Source organism: Myotis lucifugus, unplaced genomic scaffold, assembly GCF_000147115.1.
Source record: "Myotis lucifugus unplaced genomic scaffold, Myoluc2.0 scaffold_39, whole genome shotgun sequence".
NCBI classification, from domain to species: domain Eukaryota; kingdom Metazoa; phylum Chordata; class Mammalia; order Chiroptera; family Vespertilionidae; genus Myotis; species Myotis lucifugus.
The window spans coordinates 4,076,317-4,087,452 of record NW_005871087.1 but is presented as its reverse complement, the minus strand read 5'-3'; the positions used below and the strand labels follow the sequence as shown (position 1 = coordinate 4,087,452).

The 11,136-nt window shown below is 54.8% G+C and overlaps 1 protein-coding gene across 2 annotated transcripts; it reads right to left on the bottom strand.

Annotated features, from left to right (window-relative positions):
- Window positions 1–4,098: 4,098 nt before the first annotated feature.
- On the bottom strand, window positions 4,099–10,639 carry EOMES (eomesodermin). 2 transcript variants are annotated; one of them, XM_006087599.1, is made up of 6 exons: window positions 9,351–10,639; window positions 8,251–8,405; window positions 7,457–7,578; window positions 6,871–7,029; window positions 6,724–6,785; window positions 4,099–5,994 (listed from the first exon to the last, which is right to left on the bottom strand). In XM_006087599.1, the coding sequence occupies exons 1-6, from the start codon at window positions 10,223–10,225 to the stop codon at window positions 5,256–5,258; spliced, it is 2,112 nt and encodes a 703-aa protein (XP_006087661.1). In that variant the 5' UTR covers window positions 10,226–10,639; the 3' UTR covers window positions 4,099–5,255. The 2 variants fall into 2 exon arrangements, with proteins under 2 accessions (XP_006087661.1, XP_006087662.1); XM_006087600.1 differs by having other exon boundaries at window positions 4,099–5,937.
- Window positions 10,640–11,136: the final 497 nt, after the last annotated feature.

The following is an 11,136-nucleotide window of genomic DNA, read 5'->3' as shown; positions in this document are numbered from 1 at the left end:
TCGTAACTCAAATTACTCGTATGTCAAATCAAAAAGTGAACGAGTGAGACACGTGATGCTGGGCTGATGTTGTGGCGTTCACTGTGTCGTTTGCTGCGCCAACTAGCGGTGGGGTATCTGAAGCTGGCTTGTAACCGGAATTTTAGCTCGAAACTCAAAGCAAAAAATAGGCCGAGAGAGACGGCTCGTATCTCGAAAAACTCGTTAGTCGGGGCACTCCTAAGTCAAGGCCCCACTGTACTTCCAATCAACACATCACGGGTGAGGAACTGGCCCAAGAAGCCTGGAGCAATTGCAGCTAGTACCGGCCTCGGAGACTAGAACTTGAAGTCTTAGAATTCCCAACCCGGCTCCTCCCCAAACGAGGGGAAGCTTTAGAAAGGAACAAGGGAGTGGGATGAAGCAGAGACTTATTTCAGGACCAGACGAGCGTGGAACGGCTGGGGAGAGCCTTACTCGTTCTGGCCACCAGATGGCGAAGGCTGCTCGCCGGCCAGAGGAGACGCCCGACTGCAGCCCCGCGCCGGGACTGCCCGAGTCCCAAGGCCACGGGCAAGTCGCGGGGTCCTCCGTCCCGCCCACAGCGCAGGGGAAGCTGAGTCGAGCCTAAACGACAGAAGTTACTGTCGAGCCTTGCTGCCGCCACAAGAGCTTGTAGAAGGAAGTTTCGGGATTTTTAAGGAGCCGGGAATGGGGGGGCGGGGTGGGGTTAAAGTTGGGGGTGCACGCCCTGCTGCCCCAAATAAGCAGCGATGCCCCGCTTCGCCCGCGGTCTGGGACCAGCAGAAGCTGGGATCTTGGGGGGACCGTCGCTGAGGGCCTGCTGCGTACCTGGCGCAGCCAAATCCTTGCCCTGGCAAACTCGATGCGCGCCCTCCGCGACGCGAAAGGGTAACTAGGGCCGATGGAGAAAGGGGGGAGAGGCATAAATGGATGGCCAGGAGAAGTTTACTTCCCCTTTAAGCCGTAATAAGGAGAAATTCGGTGGTCACCCAGATCAGAGTCCCTATTTTTTTTTTTAAATAAAGTTTAACTTCTGGCTGATACGAACCGCTCAGGTCCTGCGCGGGGTGAAGAGGAACTCCGTGCCGGGTGCGCGCGGGCGGGAACTCCAGAGAACCCCAAATGTATGCGCCAGGCCCAGGTTTCTGCAAGTCGCAGGAGGGAGCCCGACCCCGGACGGAGACAGGCGCAGGTGGATGGATTCCTCGGGTTCGAGTCCCCCAAGCTGGACCTGCGGGGCTTGCGTACTAGAAAGTCTAAAGTGGAAGGATGGGGACGCCACAGAACGGGACTCAGCCGGGCTCACCAACATAGTTTTGCCAGCTGCTTTTTAAAAGAGCCTCCGAGAAAACCAAACTTTTGGAGTCTGCGTGCAGTATAGTGGGGGACATCGGGGGTGTCGGCGGGAAAGGGGAGTGGAAAATGAATTATTTTAATTTTTATCTCCACTGGGGCTCAATTTCGATTAAAATCAAGAGAGGCGCGGGAATGTGTTTATGCAGAGCGTTTCCATGACACCTGCATAATTTGTCAATAACCTGATCACCCCCCCCCCCCCTTTGCTTCGGAAGGAAGGGAGGGACTGCAGGTTTAAAGCTGATCCGCGGAGTCTGCGAAGGAAGGGCGCTAGGACCAAACGCTGACCTGGAACCTGCACACGCTCCACTGCGGAGCGGAGAAGAGGCGTCGCCGCAGCCTCCCCCCGGCTCCCAAATTCGGCCCCGGTTCAGACTGGGGACCCGGGGCCGCTGGGGGGGGCCCCTCCCCCCTTCCCCGATTTCCCGCCGAAGGGTTCCGGCCTGTCCCAAGGGGCGGTTCCCCGCCCATCCCAGGAGGGCTGCCCTACATCCCAGCAATTCTCAGCTTCAGCGCCCTGGGGGCGGGGATCCTGGGACCCTGGCGGGGTGGGGGTGGCTAGCTCATGCCGAGGCGGGTAGGGAGTTGGAGGAAGGTCCGGCTTACAGTTCTCCCCAAAGCAAAAAAGATTTCCAAGGGCGGGGTGTGGATTTTTTTTTAACCCTAACAACCCAAAGTGGCGATGTAAAGGACACGTGTTGGGAAAGGGCAAATAGCATTTCCAACTTAGGGTCGGGTCCTTTGGGCATTTCGTTCCCCTCTTTCCTCGCGGCGCATTTACTGGTTTTCGTGTATTTTTGTCTGGGGCAGCCACGGAGGCCAAGCGAGCCCTGGCGAGTCAGCCGACCCCCCAGCCGAGGTCTCCGAGCTGCGCGGGTGCAGACGCGGGGGCCCGGCCGGGGAATGTAAACAAACCGGGCGCCGCGCCCTTGATCTTTATTTAAATCGAGGCTTGTTTATCGGTGTCATCCTAGGAGGATTAATTAGATACATCTCTTCACAATTTGGTGTCTGACACTCCATCTTAGGAATGCCTTATCACAAGGTGTTAATTGGGGCCACTCAGCCACGAACGTTTCTATTAAACACGGGGAGGGACTTTTCACAAGTACCAGGTGCTTTTCACTGTGCGGTGCAAAAATATACAGGATCCGCCATAGACGGGGGCCAGCGCCGGCCTCATCCCGGCGGTGACGGGCAGCGTCGGGCTTTCGGGAGGGCAGAGCAGGAGGGCGCCGCGTGGAAATTCCTCAGCATCTCCCAGCACCCGCTGGTGCCTTGGGGATCGGAGGGGGGAGGGGCGATGACCAGGTTAGGGTCTGAATGTCATCAAAAATACAAACATGACTCAGTTGTCTTAAGTTCACTGTTAGTTAGCTTCCCCCCCCCCCCAATCTTTGAGATCATTTTTCATTTTAGTGATACTAGAAGGATGCCTGTGTTCCAAGTGGTAGCAGGAGTGTCATGTGAAATGCACTTTGTAGTGAACGCACAATAAATAGCCTTGCTTGTAAACAACAACAAAAAGAATAAATATACATAAACCAAACGTCAAGGCTTTCGCTTCCAGCTCAGGTAAGATTCAGGGCGGCTTTGACCACGCGTTTTGAACCTGCACGGTCGGTCGGTCGGAGACGCGGCGCTGGAGTCTGGGCTCCCAAGGTCACCGGCGGCGGCGCGGGAGGAACTTGGGCCCTGGGAGGATGGAGGGGACGGGAACCTGGGGAGCGGCGAGGTCCGAGCTCCCCGCGGCCTTAATTGGACGCGGAAGGGGAGGAGGGCCCGGCGGATGGCTCGCCTCCCAGCAGCTAATCCTCTTAGCAGCTGCATTTCCGCGCCGCAGTCAGCAGAAGGACCCTCCCGGCCAGACCTTTACCCCGGGAGGGTCGGGAGGGGGCGGGAAAGGTTTGCCAGCGGGGCCTGCAGCTGTCTGCTGATAAACCTGGCGGGACGTCTGGCCGGGGGACAAAGGGCCCTCCGCCCCATCCTCGGTTTAACTCTTTGGCGGATCCAGGGCTCAGCCAGGGGGATGGGGCAGCCTCCGCCCTCCTGGGGGAAGGAGAGCGCCAAATACACGGAGCTAAACGCAGAGGGGCGGGGGGACTGGAATCCTCGTGTGGAGGCGTCGCGCCCCGCGGCCCCAGTGTCACCCGGCGAGTCTGGCCGCCCGCAGAGGGCCCCGGGCCAGGCCGGCAGCCGCCGAGGAGCGCAGCCCCGGGCTCCGCGCACAAGCCGCAGGTGGGAGCAGGAGCTGAGCTGTGGGCGGCCAGCTCCGCGCCGCTCCTCGTTTACCCGGAACTCGTGGGCGCTCAAAGGGCCTCGGGGGTTCCCAGGGAGCCCATGTGGGTCAGGGACGGGTGGCCCCAAGTACGCCTAGGAACGTGCCCAGAGCCCGGACGCCCAGGGCACGAGGTTTTCCAGGGTTGAATTAGCCCTGGTGTAGGCAGTCTTGCATCTGGGCAACCCCCACCCCCCAGCCCCCATACCCATTGTCCAGACTTCCCAGAGGGGTGAGGAAATAACCCCATTCATATTCGAGGATAAAATAATATATAAAAATAAAAAGCATCCCACCCCCACCCCTCATGACTACAGTGTCCACTTAGAGATTCCAGAGCCTTCCATGGCAGGGAGAGGGGTTGGTGAAGCAGTGTTCACTCGGGAGAAGGGTGAAAGGCAAAAGCAAAATTAAGATCTTCAGATGAAAACCCATAGTACAGAAGACAGAGGTATGCCTGCTCCCTTAATGAACCACATTTATTAAAAAATGACTAGGACTGTACATGAAAATCCAAGGTCTCTAAAAAGCCTACAGGAGCTGTGGCGTCGGGTTTTACTTTCTTCACATTACCAAGTTGGGTAGTGGGGGGTGGCGAAGGAAGAGGACGAAATAGGAGTTTCCCTTAGACACGGTTCAAGTTAAGTAGAGAGTAGTTGAATACATTCTTAACTATCTAAAAAGTAAACAGAACATTCCCCAATTCGGCTGGGATGAGGAGAGAAACGACCCCCCCGCCTCTGCAGCTGTTGCCAGGTGATCTGCACATTCTGTACAAAAGCCAAAGCACCGATTTTACATCATCTCAGACACACAGGTAGACTATTTGTACAATATATTCCACATTATTCTACAGTGTATCTAAGCACACAAACTGTACACTTAAAATTTTTCTTTTTCGTTCATTCTTTTTTTCTTTAGTTTGGGGGGGGGGGGTGACTCCCTCCCTTGTCCTCTCCTGAGTCTTATGAGCCACCCGGGCACACAGCAGAGGCCTAGCCAGCGAGGCGATCCTGAACCAGGGCAGACATGGCTTGTGCTGAAAGCCTGGGAGGAATCCAAGTCAGTAAGACCAATACCTTCTTTTACAAAAGTTTTTCTTGCCTCCCAGGCCTAACATCTTTTGACCCTAGCAGAAGGTAACAGCAAAAAGTCCCCTGTTGAAGCTTAAGGACCAGCCCTTCTCTTCTAGAAGCAAAATACCTTACCGATTCTGGGCTTCTATATGCTCACAGATTTAAAAAAACAGAAATAAGAACCAAAGCTTTCAACTCATTGGATAGCGCTCAGCACTCCATCTTCACAGCCCCATTCTCTGAATGTTTAGTGTTTCCAATAAATAAATCCAGAACCTTGAATGACCTTCAAATTTTAAAACCCTTCCAAGTCCTCCATTAACTGTATTTCAGAAAGAAAAAGATAAAATGCTAGGCTTGTTTCCATTACCTGCAGCAATCAAAAAGCTTTGGCACCTTCTTTTAGAGAATTGCACAGAACAGGATGCATCAAGGTGGAAGGCAAACATCTTTTTGGCAACCTAGGCAAAGGAGACAACAAAAAACACCACCAAGTTCATCTGCAAAAACTTAGCTCATTTTGATGAGGTCAAAACCACTCTTTAGGGAGTTGTGTAAAAAGCATAATATCCCCCCATGCCTTTTGAGGTGTCTTTACTGTATTCTTCGGCGTTCATGTCCTCACACTTTATGGAGGGAGAATTTTCATTGCTAGAGGAGCTGGGAGACAGCCGCCTTCGCTTACAAGCGCTGGTGTACACCCCCGAATCGTTGGAATCCAGAGACTTGATGGAAGGGGGAGTCTCTATCCAAGAAGAGCTCATTTCTTCTTTGACTTTCTCCTTGGAGAGCTGATCTTCAGAGAACACAGGGGGGCTGGTTCTGGAGGTCCATGGGAGTCCAGCGGCCATCTTCCTCTGATAGGAACCTCGACCTCCCCACCCTGCCATTGCAGGGAAGGCTGGGTCAGGGTAATACCCCAGGGCATGGGATGTCTGCAGGGGCAAGGATTTAATGCCATAGGGGAGCAAGGTGCTGGACGTATATTCAGACTCATAGGAACCGATGTCTAGTTTGTTGGTCCCGGGTTGCTGGACAGGCGTGACAAGCCACCGCTGGGGAGGGTTGGCCACCTCTTCGTTCTGTTGGGGTGAAAGGAGGCCGTTGGTCTGTGGCACGGTTCTCTCGCCGTTATAATATCGGGCTTGAGGTAAAGTGTTGACAAAGGGCTCCGGGAAGAAGGACTGGACGCCGTACCGACCTCCAGGGACAATCTGATGGGATCTAGGAGAATCCGTGGGAGATGGAGTTAACCTGTCATTTTCTGAAGCGGTGTACATGCTACAATATAAAGAAAAACACTTAAAAAAACAACAACCCTAATGTTGTCCCCAAACAAACCAAATTCCCAGAAATGAAAACGCACTGGTCTGCTGGTGTGGAGGGACAGAGGTAGGAGATGCCCTGGCCCATCTGAACTTGGACTCTTGGCTCCAGGGGGAAATTTCCCCACCATGTAAGAAAAAGTTCCCTTCCAGGTATTAAGTATTTAAACTATAGGAAGTCCACCTTTGCAGATCCTAGGATTTGAGGAATTCAGAGCAACAATTCTCCCTTGTCAGTGTGATTGGGAGGAATGCCACATTTAAAAGGCATTTGCAGAGCCTTGCTGTTGATGTGAAAATTACATCCTCTTAGGGTCAGGTTTTTCTTATGTAAAAGAAAAAAGGGGGGGGTAGTAATACTTGCTCCTGAGAGGGTCAAAAATTTGGGATTACATGGAAAGATATGTAAATGCAGATTATGAAAATGTCAAATCTCCACTCAAATGTTAAAAAGAAAAATGCTCCCCATTTTAAAGTCCTTTACATTTCTTTAGAAATTAACAAAAGCCTTCTGTGAAAATTCTAAAACAAGGTTAGTCCAGGCAGAAAAAAAAAAAAAGGTAAAAATAAAACCAGAAAATCTCAAATATGAAAGCTTTTCCCAGAATATGTTCTTAGGAAAGTGTCTGATTATGAGTGTCCTGTTCCAAGGTGACACGCAAGCATGGACCAAAGCAGCACTTACGAATCGTAGTTGTCCCTGAAGCCTTTTGCAAAGGGGTTGTGATCAATCTTTAGTTGCGTTATCTGGATGGGGGAGAAAAATAGTTGTTGAGTGCTTTAGCACACGGGGCCTAGCTTGCCAGAGTCTTGGGACGTTTGGGACACTCACGTCGGTGTTTTGGTAGGCCGTCACGGCAATGAACTGCGTTTCTGAGAAGGTAAAGGTCTGAGTCTTTGAGGGCTCATTCAAGTCCTCCACGCCATCCTCTGTAACTTCAACAATGTGCAGTCGTGGTTGGTACTTGTGTAAAGACTGTAGGACTATCATCTGGAAGTGGTACAGGAATAGAGTGGCCAAATCGAAACAGTCTCTTCAAGGTTCAACAAAAGTAGACGTTAACAAACTACATATTTTGGAATGGGACTCCCGCTCGCTCCCCAACAACAGCTACCTTTTTTCTATTGCCATTTTTAAGATCTTATCATTGCCACTTTTGTAACAAAACATAGCTGGATGTGCATGTTTCGAAAGCACTTTCCTCTTGATTTCCTAAGTCCCCCAAAGATTTCAGTATTTCTGTTCCTAATAGTCAACTCACTGTTATGGAAATCCAGTGTGAAAGTGAGAATGACAAGGTCAAAAGAAAAAAAAAAGCTTAGAAATAGGCGAGTAAACAGGTAAAACCAGTGAAGAGTCAGGGAACTTGTTAGAAAAGAGATCACCAGCCAGAAGACATCCCCTCCTGTCACCCTACCTGAGTGTTGTTGTTATTGGCGCCTTTGTTATTGGTGAGTTTTAATTTCCCAAAGGAAATCTCCTGTCTCATCCAGTGGGAACCAGTATTAGGAGACTCTGGGTGGACGTACATTTTGTTGCCTAAGAGAAAATGAAACAAAACACAGAACCTAAGCCTAGAGGGCTGTTTACAAATGGAGCGGAGGAGGGAGGGTTGTCCTGTTATCTATGGGCCAGGTTTAAGAGCAGGACTTACAGCACCAATCTCCCCAGCACGAGCTGCTTAGAAAGGCCAATGGAGACCATTAGACTCCACTGGTACATCCCACCACATCCCCTCCGGAGCCCCTGTGCCTCCAGGCCTTCCTTGACAAGGTGCTCATCTTAACAGGACCTCAGCATATAAAAATGGAGGCAACAGGGGAGGCCTCGTGTAGCTCAGGGAAAGCTCGAAGGGCAACATCTGATGGAAATGGTTGCATTTTTTATGGGTGGGATTCCACCCGGGGAAGGCTTTCTCAGGTGGAAATCAGGATGCCAGGAGCCCTTGACACCCGGAGAGTTTATGACAATTCCTTCCTCAAACGTGGAAATCGGGGGCTGCAGTAGGGTGATGGTTAAAGCTCTGTATATTGGAAAGCAAGAAATCTGACTTAGCAATTCTCTCCTTCAGCCAAACACTCAAGACAAGGAACTCATGCTCACATCTCTAGGTTCCAGTGGGGGGGGGGAAACGCTTGTGTCAGGGGTTCCCCACCTGCTCCCCACCCCCCCCCCACCCCCCGCCCCTGCCAGGGCCTCCTCTCTCCTCACCCTGCATGTTATTGTCGGCTTTGCCGCAGGTCACCCACTTGCCCCCCTGGAAGCGCCAGTGGTTGGGGTCGGCCAGCACCACCTCCACGAACACGTTGTAGTGGGCGGCAGGATTGAGTCCGTTTATGTTGAAGCTCAAGAAAGGAAACATGCGCCTGTGCGAGGGAACAGAGCCAGGAGAAGCGGTTTAATCACCCGAGGGCAGGCCCGTGCTGGCCAGTATCGCGGGCACCTGGGGGAGGGTCGGAGCGCGGCGTTTGGAAATCTACAGAATGAACAGAACGCCGGGAAAGTGGCCCTTACTATGCCAAATAGTTTTGAGTTGGCCACTCTTTGAACACCCCTTGTCCAAAATAATTGGCCCCCAAGTCACGCGCTTCTGTGTCCTCTCCCCACTCAAGTTCTCGACTTTTTAAGGTGCTCGTTCATTTTTCTTCCATGATGTGAAAAATGTCTTTTTCCAATTCCACTGGCAAGGCTGCAAGTCCCTTTGAGAGTCCCTCTCCCTCCGCCCCTCACTTTCCGCAGAAGTAATCACTGTTAGCAATTGGATGTGCATCAGAACTTTCTCACCCCCGGACCCCAGCCAGGCCTGGCTCCCAGACCTGCCTAACCAACCACCCGGGCCAAGCCTCCGATGCCAGCGCCCCGGTCCTCACGTCCATCCTCCGGAGGCGCCCCATGGAGACCCTGGCGCCTAAAACTGCGGGAGCTCATCTACTGCGCTCAGGGGGGCAACCCACCCGCCCCCCCCCCCCCCCCAGTTCCTCTCGGGCTAGCAGGGAGCAGCATGTCGCCGAGCAGGCACATCTAGTAAATCCACGCTTTGTGGACAAGCTTCAATTTCCATTTCCGCCTCCCCCTCCTCTTCCTCCATCCAGGTAAGGGTAACGGGAGGGAGGAGGCAGCCGTAACAGTACACCCGGCGCGGACCGCCCGTGAGTATAGGGGAGGGACGAGGAATTGGAGACGCAGCGTCTCCACTTACTGCGCACGGAAAAAACACTTTCCAAGCAAAGCAAAGTGCATCCCCCGCCTTCCTCCGGGCCACACGGTCACTGCCCACCCGGCGCCCCGCGCCCCCTCCGCGCTGTGCTCACCTGCCCTGTTTCGTAATGATCATCTCGGTTTGGTGGCGGTGGAACTTGAGCCACAGAGGCCGGTTGCATAGGTAGACGTGAGCACGTAAACTGGAACCAGAAACCTCCAAGCTCCCCCATCCTCCGCACGAACCCGCGGCTGCTGCCCCGGGGTACGGCCCGTAGAGGGGAGCCCCCTGACTGTACTGATAGGCGCCCGGGCCACCTCCCCCGCCGCCGCTGGTGCCCGCGCCGCCGCCGGCGCCGGCTCCCGGGCCGAACTGCGCCCTCCCGGGTGGGCACACGGTGGCGGGGAAGCCGCCGGAGGGCAGCATGGAGCCATAGGGGTAGCGCGCCCCGTTGGGAGCCGGGTACACAGGTCCGTGGGGCGCCCCGGCTGCCGCCTGGTACGGGAAGAGCGAGCAGGGCGCGGCCAGCTCGGAGCCCTGCGGCCCGGGGGACTGGAGGTAGTAGCGCTCCGAGCTCAGGCTGTCCATGGAGTAGCGCGCGGTGGCGGCGGCCGCGGCGGTGGCGGCTGCAGTGGCGGCGGAGGGGAGCTCCTCTTCCCCGCAGGGGGAGCCCTTGCGGCCGTCCGGGGGCCCTGGCTTGGCCACTGCCGCGGTGCTGGCGAAGGCGTCCCCGGCGTCGGCGTCACTGAGCATGACCGCGGGGGCCCCCGCGCTGGCAGCTGCGGGTTCCCCGCTCCCCGCCTCGCACGAGAGGCTGCCCGAGAACTTCTTCGGCGCTTTGTCTAAGTCCAGCCTCTGGGGCGAGGGGGTCGCGCCGGGGAGGTGGCCGGCGGGCCCGCCCCCGCCGCCCCGCGCGCTCTCCAGCGGGTAGAAGTGCGCGCCGGGCAGGTTCACCGAGCTCACCAAAAGCTGCTCCCCTAACTGCATGCTTTACGGAGCGCAGACGGCAAGGCTGCCTCTCCTCCTGCGGCCTTATTATAAAGGCTGGATGGGGGAGCCAGCGCCCTCTTCCGAGGGGAAGGTAACTTCCCCTTCCTCCGGTGTCGGGGCTGCCCACCTGGCGACACGGGGGCGGCTAAGGCACCCCCGCGCGGACGCAACCCAGCGTCCTTTCCGCAAGGAAAGCGCGCCGAGCTCGCCAGGCAGGAGGTGAGAACTGATGGAGACGCACTCTCGTTTTCTTAGCCGTCCTGCTAGCCTCTCCGGACCCCCAGGCTCCTCCCCCACTCGCACCCAGTAAGAGGAGGACTTGGCTCTCTGTTCCCATCCACCCACCGGCGCTAGCCTCTCTGCCCTTGGCGACTGCCGAGCTACCGGTCAAGTTGACCACTTTGGAAACTTGCAGGCTGTCATTGGCTGCTTTATATATGTGCTGCCAGGGAGGGGTTTCGCGGCCCCACAGCCCCGGGACCCTCCTATTGGCTGATGGAGGTGACACTAATTCAATTAGGCATCTACTAATTGGATCAAGTCGCCTGCGACTTTCTTTTCCTTGGGTCTGATTTTTTTTTTCTTTCTTTTTTTTTTTTCTGAGACTCTGCCCTGCTGCGAGAATCAATTCTGATGTCTGTATTTCGCTGGAGTTTAGGGGAACAGGGTTTGGGGTCTCCGTAGCGGGGTCCACTCTTTGGCACAGACGTCACCCCAGCTCTCGGAGAGAAAAATGCGGGTTTTAGAGGCCGGGAGGGAGCAGGCTCTGCAAGTTGGCTTGCTGGGAGGCCCCTGTCCCTGAGGGTGAGAATCTGGAGAGTTGGAGAGAGGGCCTAGCGAATTCTCCTTCCTTCTCAGGGGCTGTAACTTCAGGTACACTTTCCTCCCGATTGAGGAAGACTCCCAGG